Below are 14,941 nucleotides of genomic sequence, written 5' to 3' on the forward strand. Positions count from 1 at the left end.
TTGAGGAATTTATTTAAATTTATCCAGAGGACCTGGGAAATATTCAAAAGAAATTTGAAAAACTGAATTTTAAGAAATAAAAAAAGAAAGAAGCAGACCCATCAATAATCTGATGAAATCTGGTTCTGATTATTTTCAAAATTTGAAAATCTTTGCCTTGAACTTCTTTCCAGGTTCATCAAATTGTTTGACAGACCTGCTTTGAAGAAGTTCATGCACCAGCTCCTGAGTATAACAGAAAACACTGTCTGATGGCTGCTCCAGTGAAACCGATAATGGGATTCTGGGTGCCAATGATTCTACTGAGAAATGAAGTGCAGATTTTGTATTCTGAAAGCATCACTTTTGCAAGATTTCAATTCAGCAGCGCGCAGACATACAAACAGATGCAGCAGGAATGGAGTGCCCAGTGCCACCCACAGTAAAACCTGTAACCAAATACCAGTCAGTCATCGCAGTCTGTGGCACACTCCAGGGGTCCAATTCTTCAGATATATACTTAAAGCAATGAAGAAAAAACAATGCAAAAGAACAAATAAAAGTCACAAAGAAGCAAGGCATTACTGAAGCAATTTAAAAAAAAATGTCCCATTTAGGTACCATGATGCTACTTTCCAAAAATCCTGCTTTTCCATAATACCATCATCAGGAAGGAAATCTGAAATGGGAGGAAGCTGGGGAATTGAAATAATGTCGTTGGCTTCAATTGCCAACTGAATTATTTAAGGAAAATTTCAGTGCTGCTTTTATAGCCATGGGCTTCTGTCAACCAGTCCCAGCTCCTTCAGGCCTGTTAATAACCAGCAGGCACGTTCCCACTTCCCTCGGAGCCCGCTCATGACATTGGGTGGTTGCAGTGAACAGCAAAAGGATCTTACCCAAAGCAAAAGAGAAATAGAATCTCTAAAGCAAAACCAACTTTAGGTCAACAGAATTTAATCTAGTTTATTCTCGAAGAAAGGGGAAAAAAATATGAAAAAAAAAAAAGCAGCTCTTTACACTAGCAGTAAATAAATTTATACAACAATTCAAGTCTGTGTAATAGGATGGAATAGGTCTACATCTTTCTTATTTCGGAGTTTTGAATTATACATACAAACAACAATTACAGGAACTTGTTCACAATGCGTTTAGGCCTGGCGAACGGTGCTATCTGAAAATCCTTATTGGCAATATCCGTGCGTTAACTCTGATTGCCCTGGAACTGACAGGGGGCCTTCCTCCGCAGGGGCCTGCAAGCCTTGCTTGAATGACCTGTCCACAGCTTTCAGTGCATCAAACGACTTCCGTCGGCACAAGGGAACAGAAGTGGAATTCCGTCCGCTCAGCCACTGGAAGTCCTACGTCTTCCTAGGCCTGGTTTGTTATTTTCTTACTCTGCCCATCAGTTTTTCTCTCGTAGTCCCTTCACGTCCATTCTTTTGATTTTTTTTTTTTTTTTTTACAAAGTTCAGAGGCAAATCAGTCTTCTTCAAATATACAGGATTTCTTACATAATAGTTATTTGCAGAGTTCAGCAGGGGGGGGGGGGGGGATGGGGGAGTTCACAGCACTAGACACCCCTGTTAAATAAGGAATGTGAGTCTGAATGGCTTATTCACAATGGGATCCAGATTCAGTGACCGAGAAATGCGTCGACGCCACCAGGGGGAGCTCCCCAAGAAAGTGGCAAAAGAACATTGTTTTGCTTTAAAGCCTTCGAATGACGTTATCTCCATTGTTTAGGCTTCGTGATGCTGCTCCTGCTAAAAAATGCAAGTGTATATAAAAAAAATAATAAAATAAAATAAAAATAAAAAAAAAAAGAAGCATCATCATCTCATTTCGGAGAGCCGCGAAGCATTTACCGGGGACGTCTAGCCCATGGCGGTGACCATGCTGGACGGGTGGTGAGGCCCGAACGCGAGGCCCGAGGGCGGATGCATCGGCGTGGGGGTGGTCAGCATGTGGCTGGAGTGGCTGAAGGGTGAAAGGTGGCTGAGGGACGACATGTGCCTGGAGAGGGCTGCCGGGCTGAAGGAGCTGCTCTTGGGGAAGTCCTCCGGGCTCTCGTGCATCCTTTTGCACTTTTTGGATTTGCTAGACATTTTTCGGTTCCGGGTCTGAATGCCTTCCTTCTTCATGGTCAAGGGTCTGTTAATCTAAACAAAAACCAATTATTTTTTTTGTGTGCTGGGGGGGGGGAGGGGGGGAGACGTTTCTCACGCTTTGCAGCCCCAAGACAACCATTTCAGAAAATTCCACCACAGAAGCCTGTCTGAAGTGCCTGAAAAAGCGGAATATACATTAAATCAGTAAACAGAGCGACTCTGGATTTTAAGGCAGTTTTGTCAGGCGTGGGACGGTTGGAGGACAACCTGCGACTGTGATTGCAGCTGCGCCTTTCACTGCTGGAAAGCACGGAGCATCGGGCAACACAGAGAGAGAGAGAGGGGTAAACAAACAGGGCATTTCATTCTCTTAGTAACTTACAGAGCAAATAAAGGCCAAACCGGTCCCCTCCAGCCTGCCCCCTTCCTCTCTACCACCCCTGGCAGATGAGCGTCCAGACAGGTACATGTTTATTTATTACACCTAATTTCAGGGCCCCACCAGCATCAGTACAGTTCAGAGCCAGGGAGGGAACCCGTAAGAATTAAACACAGAGGGTGAGAAGCTACAGAGATATTGGGGGAGGGAGGGGTGGAGAGCAAGGAAAGCCATTCCCCCTGCATAAAACAGCCTCTCTCCCAGGGACCCGGGCTCCTCCGGCAGTCGCCACTCCTCAATGCAGGCGGCCGGGCACCCGTTTTATTCCCCCGCTTGGTTTGGAGGGGCTCCCGACAGCGGACCTGGGCTGAAGGGAGGGAAACAACCCGTGGGGCTTTATTTATTTTTATAATCCAAGCCACATGCGTTGTTTCCGACGGGAAAACCCGACCACGGGGGAAACCGGGTGCAAATCTGCCAGGGTCAAGCTTTCCGGAGGCGGTAACACAAAGCAAAAAACTTCCTCACTGAATTTGCTTTGATGATTGGAACAAATCTTCCCCCACCAGACAAAAGCAAAGGGGTAGTTTAATTACTTGCCCCAGAGCACGGATTGAATTTTCACTTCTAGCGCTGCAAGAAGAGTTAATGCAACCCAAACAAAAGTCTGGAACTCTCTACCTACCTCACCGAGACTCACCACTGGAAAAAAAAGCAATTTAAAGCTGAACTAAAGACCTGGCTGTTTAAATGCGCATTCGCAGAGTACGATTTGATCAAACAGCAATGTCAGAAATAAGCAACACAGCATAAGCATGCTCTATCTCTAAACCATCTTGATGAGCTACCTTTTATTTTATTCTCACTGTATTTTACTTATTTATTAGTACGTCATCTAGTTTAATATTTGTTTTTAACTTTAGTGTTTTTGATTATGTTTGTTTATGCTTTATGAGTTTTTTTTATCTTTTCTTAACGGCTAATTTATTCTTTTACTTTATATAGTTTTTTTTAGCTGTTACTATTTTAGGAATATTGTATTTCTGATCCTGTTTTATCTTGTGTAAACCGATGTGAAGGCTTGTCCGATGTATCAGTATATAAAATCTAATAAACCAAATTCCCGTTCTCCCACCACTCAAAGTCAGCTGAGCGTCACCTTGCACATTTAATACGCTTTTTCTCCAGGGCAGGTTCCACCTAAGGATAAGCAGCGTCATCCGGTGCCTCCGCGCCAAGCTGCGACATTTTCATTTTGGAGAAATGGATTTCAGCAGCGGTTTCTTTAAAACCTGTACAGCTCCCCCTGTCAACCGCCGTAAGCCCACCCTGTGAACCGCTCAATTGAGTGAATTCAATGGGCACCGATTAGCGCGGTCTTGTCGGTCGCCCCCTTGTACAAACGGAGGACGGAGGCGACCTTACCTGGAGGGGGGTTTTACAGAGCACCAGTCTGAGGACTGGGCTTCCATTACGTACGGCCCCCACACCCTGTGGCCGCGGATCTCTCTGTCCTACGGGTCTCTTTCAGAGCTCAGTATTCCCTCGGCAGTCAGGGGCTCTGCTCGCAGCAGTTACTGCTGGTCGGGGGGAGGGGGAACCGAACAGAGAATCTGTTCTGAATCTCAGAACGTCCTCCATGGGGCCGGTGCGCAAAAAAAAAATGCACTGAAAGCGCCCGCTTTCCAAACGCACCCCTCCCCCCCAGGCATCTCTCCCGGGGGCACCATGCAATATTTTAATTAGGGGTCGCGCTGTCAAGGAGGCGCTAGGGTCGACTGTGCGCGCCCCCTAGCGCCTCCTTGACAGCCGGCGCCCGGGAGTGGTCGGCTGTCCGCCGGTGAAGAAAACGGATGCTGAATTTAATCGGCGTCCGTTTTCCCGATCGGAGCACAGCCACGGGTTCGGAAGACGGACATTGGTTAACTGAGTGACCGCGGGCACTTTCTTTAAAATTATTTTTTTTTTAAAATCTTTCATTCCTCTGACTTAATATCGCCTCTGACTTAATATCGCCACGACATTAAATAGGAGGATGTACAGAAAAGCAGTATTTTCCGCTTTTCTGTACCAATTTCTGAGCGCAAAAATTTGCGTATTGGACGCAATTTTTTTTTACTGCACGTGGAGTGAAAACTAATAGCCTCATCGGCGTGCATTCGCATGCGACGAGCGCTATGAGTTTTCTGGCGCGTTGTGGAGGCGCTAATCCCCTTTCAGCATAAGGGGATTAGGACGCGCCCACATAACCAGCTGAGCTCACTGTGTTGCATCGGCCCCGATGTGTGAGAGATGTCCTCTCTGCTGAAAAACGGATGCATTTCTTTGGGAAATCCACGTACGAACTATCATTCCCAAAAGGTTTCTTAAATCTGAGAATCTCCATTAAACCAGGATTCTTCACAGGCCACATAATTCTGCTCTGGTTCCAGCCTCGGGCTCACTGGGCTGTAGTTTTCTGGGTCACGTCTGAAGCCCTATTTAAAAACCGGCGTTACTCCAATTCTTAAGTACAGAGATGGATTTTAATAGCAGCTTCAGGGCGGACTGTAAGAAAATATCAGCCTGGGAGGAGGATCTTTGCAAAACTGGCCCATGGGATATCTATCTGACTCCCTCCTGCAGTCCCTATGAGTATAAGCTTGAAAAGCCCACCAAGCAGACCCTTAAAAGATGCATCACGTGGCGTGGAGCGCACCGAGCCAAAAAATCTCCAACACGAATTTCCCAACTTTCCTGAATAACCAAGAAGCAGAGCAGAGTCCAGTCCTAGAGCAGGCTGGAACAAACTGAGCTGCAGTCCCGCCTACAACCCATGCAGTTGGTTGGGTCCCTGTCTCTCCATCCCTTCCCCCCAAGCTGTTTATATCTCAACTCTAGATATGTATATAGAGATGTAGAGTCTGGATTCCTGTCCCGGCGTTAAAGTCTCCCGAAAATCAATTGGCTCTCGAATCAGCTGCCAAGCAATCAGGCAACCACACTGCCGGCCAGTGGCTCAGACACTGGCCGGCAGTGTGGTTGCCTCTCCCAGACACACACTCTCTCTCCCACAGACACACACACTCACTCTCCCTCTCTCTCTCCCACAGACACACACACTCAGTCTCCCTCTCTCTCTCTCCCACAGACACACACACTCTCTCTCTCTCTCTCCCACAGACACACACTCTCTCTCCCTCTCTCTCCCACAGACACACACTCTCTCTCCCACAGACACACACTCTCTCTTTCTCTCTCTCTCCCACAGACACACACTCTCTCTTTCTCTCTCTCTCCCACAGACACTCTCTCTTTCTCTCTCTCTCCCACAGACACTCTCTCTTTCTCTCCCACAGACACACACTCTCTCTCCCACAGACACACACTCTCTCTGACACAAGCACACATTCTCAGCCACACAGACAGATTTTACAATACATTCCATGGAAGAGAGAGTTGTGCATGCATACAGATGTATCCTGGAAAACATGATTGACAATTACCAGATGTCGCTTACATTAACTATTGACATCAATAGAAAATTATCTGATCTCATTCAGTGGATGAAAAGTAATCAGGGGCAAAAGAACTGCAGGCACGTGGTTTGCTCTTAGGACTACCCATTGCCCGATTACAAGGAACTTTGATAAGTCAACTGTAGACAGTTCATCTTTGAACTCCATCCAGAAGGCGGCTCTCTCTGGCACAACGCCAGACTATCCATACATTTGAGACCAAGACTGCATCCTGTTTAGAAATGGATTATGGGACCTTACAAAAAAGTGAAAGCACGGTTGTTCCAGGAAGTGTTTACCTCAATTTAAGATGCAGAGCTGCTAATATAGTGGGGGGTGGGGAGATGGTGGTGTTCTTAAAGACGAGTGGGAATAATTTATTGGAGTTGTGAATGAAGGGAGAGGCTTGATGGAATGAGGAAGATGGGGGAGGGGCGTATTTGGTTTAATGTTCTTGGTAAGGTGCGTTTCTGTGATTTTTATCTGATCTGTAAGCCACTTAGGGACCTGCTGGACAAAACAGCAGAAAATCAAGTTGAAAATGATAAATAAATAAACAAACAAACAAACAACCCTGTACATTACTGTCATTGTATGAGCAAAAGCAACCCGTTTGGAGAGAGTACAACTCACCATACAAAAATATACTGCATTCAAATGCTGTGTCACCTCAATAACAGCAACTCAAACTTCCTGCACTACCAGATGCTCCGTGACCCAGCACAAAACCCCGCCAAAAAGACACTCAGAACCCATCTAGCAAACTTATCGTACCATAACGGCACTAAACACCTAGGACTCAAACAGCAACGACCCTACAACAGCAAAAGAACATCAAATACACCTCCCACTGGAAAACAGAACCAGTGGGGCTGCCGTCCCATGACGGGATCCAAATCCCTCCCTCGGTCTCACATGCATAACCCAGAGATGGAGCCTCACCAAACCCCAGAAGCCATTCTCCGCAGGTTGCGCAATACAGGAGAAAACAAACCTTTTACCTGGAGGGAATGAGTCACACAAAGCAGATTTTGCAGAGAATTCCCCTCCGGTAAAATTCGGCGCAGAATCTGGCACTGCGGGAAAGCGCAGCACAGCTTCATTGATCTGTTCAGGGCGGAAGCGTCAGCGCATCGCGACTAATAACTTTTTAGTGTACGGTATTTTCAGTCGCATTACTCACAGCAATTTATATTGCAGCAGTTTAATAGAAAGCGTGCTGTGTGCAAAGTTCTCCCAAGAGTAAGACTGTATTTTATACAATGCAAGAGGCAAACTTAGAAGAGATTCACATTCCCAATCCCTAAACTGAAAGTATTTTTCTGCTCTTCTTGTCTGAACATTTTATTTTTCCTTTCACACTGGCACCACTTTCCTCATCAGCTTTCTCCCCCTCCAACGAACCCCCAAATCCCTGCTCGTTTTGAGGTCTCCACCCAATCCCTGAGCACCCACTCACCACCCCCACTCAATCTGAGTTCTGGCTCACCCCTCCCTCCACCGTGGCCTCCCTCTCTCCCTGCTCAACCAGCCCCAATCCCAGCTTCCACTCAGCAGTGCTCACTTGCTCTCTCTCATCCCCAGACATCCTTCTCTCTCCTCTGCTCTCCCCCTCAATATCCCAACCTCCTCCCACATTCCCCCACCGATCTGACGCCCTGCTGTCCCCTCTTCAGGGCATCCTGCCATCCTCTTCCCTGCCCTTCCCTGCTCACCCCCACCCAAACCTCAAGTTCCTGCCATAGGCATAGTTTGGGGGTCTTATGTCCTCCCAAATGCGCCAGCTGCTAGTGCTGAATCAGCAGCCCTCCCTCACCTCTCCCACCAATATGACCTCTCTACCCCTTGTTGCCCCCCCCACCTCCCTAAATTAAGCAGGCAAACTATGCCTACAGTCCCCGTTCCCCTTCCCCACACTTCCCTCGCCACCTAGGGCACTTTCTCTCCCGTTCCGCCATCCATGAGTTTCCATGCAAACATTAGAAGTTGGGGGGCAGTTTTTTCTGTTATTTTTACCCGATGGTGGGGGCACCATTGCCCCTTAGATGCCCCTTTGGATGTTTGCTGTCCCTTGGGGCCCCCAATGCGCATGGCTGTGGCTGAGGTGCTGTGGTAGATGGTTGTAGCAGCCCCTGCAGCACCACAGAACATAAGAACATAAAATAAGAACATAAGAACATGCCATACTGGGTCAGACTGAGGGTCCATCAAGCCCAGCATCCTGTCTCCAACAGTGGCCAATCCTGGCTTACAAATACCTGGCAAGTACCCGGCAAGTACCCAAAAACTAAGCATATCCCATGCTACCGATGCTAATAAGAGCTGTGGTTATTCTCTAAGTCAACATAATTAATAGCAGGTAATGGACGTCTCCAAGAACTTATTCAAACCTTTTTAAAACCCAGCTGCACTAACAACATCCCCTGGCAACAAATTCCAGAGTTTAATTGTGCGTTGAGTGAAAAAAAAATTTCTCCGATTAGCTTTAAATGTGCTACATGCTAACTTCATGTTTAGAAAGCAGCTGAAGGCAGTTTTATTTAGGCAGGCTTATGAGCTGAACAAAAGGCATCTGATAGCTTGTACCAAGATTAAGCATGAACCGTTTGTCCTGTATTGTGTATGATCTGTATTTTACTGATGTTTTAAATTGTATTTAAATTAGTTTGTGTAACTACATATTGTAATCCGCCTAGCACATTATTGTTATAAGTGAAATAAACACTTTTTAAGTACGTAAGTAAATAAATAAAGACTTCCGCATTCTAAATTTGAGATCCAACTTTCTGGCAACTATTGTCTCAGAGTGAGGGGACTCCCACGCCTTATCCATAAAATATTCCAACAGCGAGTGAGACTGTAGGGCAGTTGGCACCTCTAAGATTTTCAAGAACCCCAGTGTTTCAGCTCTAGGATAAGGAATCTTGCAGGGTGAGGGAGGAAGGGCTATAGTGGCCCAGATAGGAATCGGGGCAGTGTAAGCGGTGCTGCCCTGGCTTTGTTGTTAGTTTGATTGTTATTTTTGTTTGTTGCTGTTGCCACGAGAGAGTGTGAGGGGATCACAGCAGGGAAGAGAGAGGCAGAAACGGCAGTGGGGAGGCAGCGGCAGGAGTGCTTCCGACGGCCTCCTGAGTGAGAAAGTGCATTGGCCAGCAGACAGAGCCAACGGAGAAGCAGCAGGAATGTGCCAAGTAGGCTCCCATTGCAGAACACTACTGCCGTGCAAGAGACAGGAAAGACCATCTGGGGGAAAAGGTCTGGAGTGAAGGTTAAGTGCCAACTCTTGCAGCTACTTCTACTGTTAGGTGGGCCCCATCATGGTGGCACCAAGGACCGGAAACTGAGGACTGAGCCACAGCATCACCAATTTGCGACCATGGGGGATTCATTTTAAAATTAGCAGCGTTGGGCAAGTGCCTGTTGCCATGTAAATAAGGGAGAGTTTATTTGGCACAGAAAGCATCAGACCACAGACTCAACAGCAGCCTTTGCAGTAGAGCTAGGAAAGGTGCAGAGGACCAGCTTTACCATCCACTGGAGCTTGTCCGAACTCCAGATAGACCAATCAACACCTGCAATTTCAAAACTAGCCCTTTCGAATTCTGGATTGGATACCATCAGTAGCAAATCACCAGGTCCTGATGGTATTCATCCCGGTGTTCTGAAAGAACTCAAATATGAAATTGCAGGCCTGCTACTGGTGATCTGTAATTTATCATTATAACCTGACAATATACCTGAGGACTGGTGAGAAGCCAATGTATCGCCAACTTTTTTAAAAAGAGCAGCAAAGATGACCCAGGAAACTACAGAACAGTGAGTCTGAGGTCCATACTAGGCAAAATGGTGGAAGCTTTTATTAAGAAGGAGCTACAGGGCACATAGATAAATATGGCTCAAAGGAGAAAAAACCAGCACAGATTTAGCAAAGGGAGGTCCCACCTTACTAATCTATTAGAATTCTTTGAAGTCATAAATAATCATGTGGACAAGGGCAAGCTGCTTGACATAATATATCTAGATTTTCAGAAGGTATTTGATAAAGTCCCTCATGACAGACACCTCAGGAAATTAAAAAACCATGGGATAGTAGGCAATGAGCTATAATGAACCGGGAGCTGGTTAAAGGCTAGAAAATGAAGAGCAGGACTAAATGGTCAGTTTTCCCAATGGAAAGAAGTGAACAGTGCAACACCCCAGGTATCTGTACTGGAACCAGTATGGTTAAAAGTATTCGTTACTGATCTGGAAGAGGGAGCAGAAACTGAAATGATCAAATCTGCAGATGACATCATATTCAAGATAGTTAAAACTAGCTAAACGAGCACGGGCGAGCCCTTACACACGCACATAGGCACGCGAGCGAAGATACGCTGGAATTTTTAATCGCGTGCACGTGTAAAATACACCAACTGCGCATTAAGTAGGCTCCTCAGTTTAAAAGGCTACTCACGCTCACCTGGCGTGCGCGGGTCTTCAACAGGACCGTGTCTGGCTTTTACGCCCGTACCTCAGCGGATTTTAAAAAACTCCCTCGCGCAAGGCACATTCCCAGTTATCCAGTTAGTCCACCAGTTTACCCAGTTAATAGAGAGGTCTTTCAGACCCCCTCTGGTTCTTCATCCTGCACGCCGCCCAGTTGACCCCGACTCTTCACCCTGTCCTGTAAACCCTAAAACTTGAAACCTGCAGACTTTGCCCCTCATCAGGAGCAGCAGTAAAGTTAGGCGGATATCGAGCGGTCGCACGCTGCGGTTTTTGGTTTTAAAATACGGAGATGCGCGCCTAAACCTTGGTCCCGCCCCTTATTCCTTACACACGCATGGATGCACACGGGCTTATTTTGTGGTTTTTGTTTTGTTTTTTTTTAAATCCGCATTGCTCGCGGGCGGCCCACAGACGCGCCTATGTGGCCACGCTGGCGCGAGCAACGCTTTTAAAAATCGACCTGTTAGGGTTTGAAATGAACTGAAAGGCAAACAAAACTTGGTTTGTTTTGCTTTTGTTTCGTTTTCAAATGGCTGCCACCACCGAAGCCCCAGGGGATTCTCAACCACGTGCCCCATCTGCAGGTGAAAAGGAGCAGGCGTAATCCTCCGCTGGGCCTCCACTTCAGAAAGGGAGCTGAGGCCGGCACCATTTTGAAATGGAGATCCAGTGGGGCAGGAGTGACAGGATCAGTCCTGCCCCTTAGGTGCATGGATGGGGCAAGTGGTTTGGGGGGGGGGGGGGGGGGGGGAAGGGGCACCTGGAGATATCCAGGGATAGGTGTTCTAGGGGGAGGGAGGTGGCAAGAGGAGATAGGGACTGGGTGAACCTGGCACTTTTTTCTTTATGTGTTGCTTGTTTGTTTTATTTAAATAGATGACATAGAAAAATAAGCAAGCGTGATGAAAAGAAATGAAAAAAGAAAAATAACAAAATGAAAATAATGTTTGGTGTACACTCCTAGTTAAAACACAAGTAGACTCTGAGGGAGGAGCTTGCGAGGCTGGAGGATTAGGCATCGAAATGGCAGATAAAATTTAATGTGGACAAGTACAAAATGATGCCCCTAGACCAAGAAACAGGAAGCACAGTGCCAGGAGCCCCAGGTCTTTTGTTATAGTTTACAAATCAATGCTACTAATAATATGACTCCTCTAGCCTAGAGACAGAGCTGGGACTCATTAATAAACGGCGTTCTGCAACATTTTGTCCATCTCAGCACATCTACGAATTTCATGCTCACTAACTGTGATTCAATTCACAGTGAACACGCAATGAGCAGAGAAGCAACCAAGAATGCTTATAACGTGGTCATCTTTCAAGCAACCTAAATAGCAACACTGATAGTAAGATAACAAACATTTATCTGCAGTTGAGCAAAGCTTAAAATTACTACCCTGAACAGCCATGGGATACAATGATCACCTTTTCACGTCCCAATCAAAAGAAGTCAAAGAACACTAAAAAAAAAAAACAAAAAAAACAACAATCCGCATGCCTCACACACAGAAAGAAAAAAAAACAAAACACTTGAAAATAACCTAGCCGAAACTACCAATTTACTGCTATTTTAATGCCACAAGACCTACATTTAAATCAAGAGGGTCCACAAAGAGAGCGCGCCAAAATTCTGAACAACACTTGACAAAACAGATCTTCAATAAAAAAAAAAAATTCAAGAAAATGTGGCAGGAAGATACGGAGATTGTCCCAACTGTACTGGACGCCCCCACCTTGATTAGAAAGGCCTTCCACGTGCATCTCGCTATGTTGCCTTTGCATATTCCATCTTCCTAGCTCCAGGAGGCGGCTCTCTGACACACAGCAAGTATTCAGTCAATTTAAGAGGCTGAAGTCATACCCAACATTCCTAAGCTTATGAGCGAGATTCATTCCTATCATGATGTGCACAAAACAAACCCATCAGGAGACACACCCCAGCCGAAAGTACAAACTGGACTAACTTTCTCGTCCCTTGTTCGGAGCTCGCTCCCTGTACACTACAGCTCGGAGTTAACAGATTTAACCAGCCAAGCAGGCTAGCTAAATCATCTCTGTCAAACTCAAGCAATGAAAAGGTTTCCACCAGCGCAAGGCACAACCCCACAGGCACCACATCTGTTGGCTTAAGGCTGAGAGAGGGGCAGGGCAAGCAGACACGACTCGTGCACCCGTGACCGATCCCTTCCTTTTGATGGACTTTTGTCTCCCTGCTCACCACCCTCATGCGGAGCCGATGCTGGAAACGGAGAAAAAAACGCTCACCAAAAGGAGGAGGAAGGCAAGAGTGGAGCCCCGGGCGCTGCCAAGTAGAGGTCCCCCCTGTGGTCTTGGCTGGGTCCATGGGGGGACTGCACTGCTCTGTTGGGCCTGCACGGATGCCAGCTCCTCCCTTCGGCACACGTGGGACAACGGTGCCACCTGTGCCAGCGCTGGCAGGGAGAGGCAAAGAACCACATTTTCACACCTAAGCGAGCTGCATGCCACTCACACGATGCTGGCTGACCAGATAATACTGCACCAAAAAAAAAACAAAAAGGTAGGCGATCTAAAAAAGCCGTTAGGAAAACAAAAGGATAGATGCCAAAAAATCTTTTTCAATTCTTTATCGTGGTGGAGACGTATAAAAACTGATGCCCGACTCAGGCCGCGTTTCGCTGCTCATAAAGCGGCTGCCTCAGGGGCTATGAATGAATTATAAAAACATAAATATTAATAAAACAAAAATGAAGCATCAATAAAACACTAAAATGGTGACTTACAAATAAAGAGTGACATATAAATAAGAACATCGAAACGTAATTGAGGTTAAAATTTACCTATGTATATAAAAAACATTTCCTATTTAAAGCCAATTGGTTCTAAAAATGCATGGGAACAAATAATATAAAAAAGATTCTTTTCCAAAAAGAAATCCTCGAACTAATACTTTACACATTTTTTTTTATTAAATATTAAAAAATCTATTAAATCATATGAATGTATCAAAGCTCTTTGTCCCATGTTGGTTAGTCTAACATCTATTATTATTATCTTAGACAATCATTTTGACTAAGGACCATTAATAGATTCAAGCTTATGGTGCAATGTCTAGTAAATAATAAACTGCAAAATGTATAAGATGAATGGCAGAGACAAGAATCCTTAATTAAAAACGTAGGAATATATGATGGTACTGCCTACATAACTTTTTTTTTTTTTAATTTTGTTGGTGTTCTATTGCATATTAATTATATCTTATAAGATATTTTTTATAAACAAATAATATAAAAAAGATTCTTTTCCAAAAAGAAATCCTTGAACTAATACTTTAAACTTTTTTTTATTAAATATTAAAAAAATCTATTAAATCATATGAATGTATCAAAGCTCTTTGTCCCATGTTGGTTAGTCTAACATCTATTATTATTACCTTAGACATTCATTTTGACTCAGGTCCATTAATAGATTCAAGCTTATGGTGCAATGTCATTTGTCCGTGATCCGCAGTGAGAACGTATCTGTAAGAATGTATCACTGTAGACAACTGTTACTAGTGGTCTTTCAGCACACACAGAGATGGATATAATCGTAATTAGATATCAAAAGATGTTAACAAACCTTAGTTAATATGTAACAAATCACAATCTTGGAAACTCCATTCATCTAATGGCGTCTAATATAGAAAATGTAACTTTTTTTTTTGGGTGTAGAACACAAAACATTTTTTATAAGATATAATTTTATAAGATATAATTAATATGCAATAGAACACCAAAAAAAAAAGTTACGCTTTCTATATTAGACGCCATTAGATGAATGGCGTTTCCAAGATTGTGATTTGTTACATATTAACTAAGGTTTGTTCACATCTTTTGATACCTAATTAAGATTATATCCATCTTTGTGTGTGCTGAAAGAGCACTAGTAACAGTTGTCTACAGTGATACATTCTTACAGATACGTTCTCACTGCGGATCACTGACAAATGACATTGCACCATAAGCTTGAATGTATTAATGGGCCTGAGTCAAAATGAGTGTCTAAGGTAATAATAATAGATGTTAGACTAACCAACATGGGACAAAGAGCTTTGATACATTCATATGATTTAATAGATTTTTTTAATATTTAATAAAAAAAAATGTTTAAAGTATTAGTTCAAGGATTTCTTTTTGGAAAAGAATCTTTTTTATATTATTTGTTTATAAAAAATATCTTATAAGATATAATTAATATGCAATAGAACACCCACAAAATTTAAAAAAAAAAAAAGTTATGTAGGCAGTACCATCATATATTCCTACGTTTTTAATTAAGGATTCTTGTCTCTGCCATTCATCTTATACATTTTGCAGTTTATTATTTACTAGACATTGCACCATAAGCTTGAATCTATTAATGGTCCTTAGTCAAAATGATTGTCTAAGATAATAATAATAGATGTTAGACTAACCAACATGGGACAAAGAGCTTTGATACATTCATATGATTTAATAGATTTTTTA

The 14,941-nt window shown here is 44.2% G+C and overlaps 1 protein-coding gene across 7 annotated transcripts in view; it reads right to left on the minus strand.

The window, feature by feature from the left end:
• Window positions 1–1,356: 1,356 nt before the first annotated feature.
• Window positions 1,357–14,941, minus strand: part of GATA3 (GATA binding protein 3) — a 35,274-nt gene continuing 21,689 nt past the window's right edge. For 5 of the 7 annotated variants that reach the window (XM_029616047.1, XM_029616046.1, XM_029616051.1 and 2 more), the window contains exon 6: window positions 1,357–2,141. In XM_029616047.1, coding sequence (XP_029471907.1) covers window positions 1,857–2,141 — 285 coding nt within the window. In that variant the 3' untranslated portion in view covers window positions 1,357–1,856. Of the gene's footprint in view, window positions 2,142–2,165; window positions 2,267–14,941 lie in introns of those variants that run through there. The other 2 variants (XM_029616048.1, XM_029616052.1) reach the window with 2 other exon arrangements.

The sequence above is a fragment of the Rhinatrema bivittatum genome, chromosome 9 (assembly GCF_901001135.1).
Source record: "Rhinatrema bivittatum chromosome 9, aRhiBiv1.1, whole genome shotgun sequence".
NCBI classification, from domain to species: domain Eukaryota; kingdom Metazoa; phylum Chordata; class Amphibia; order Gymnophiona; family Rhinatrematidae; genus Rhinatrema; species Rhinatrema bivittatum.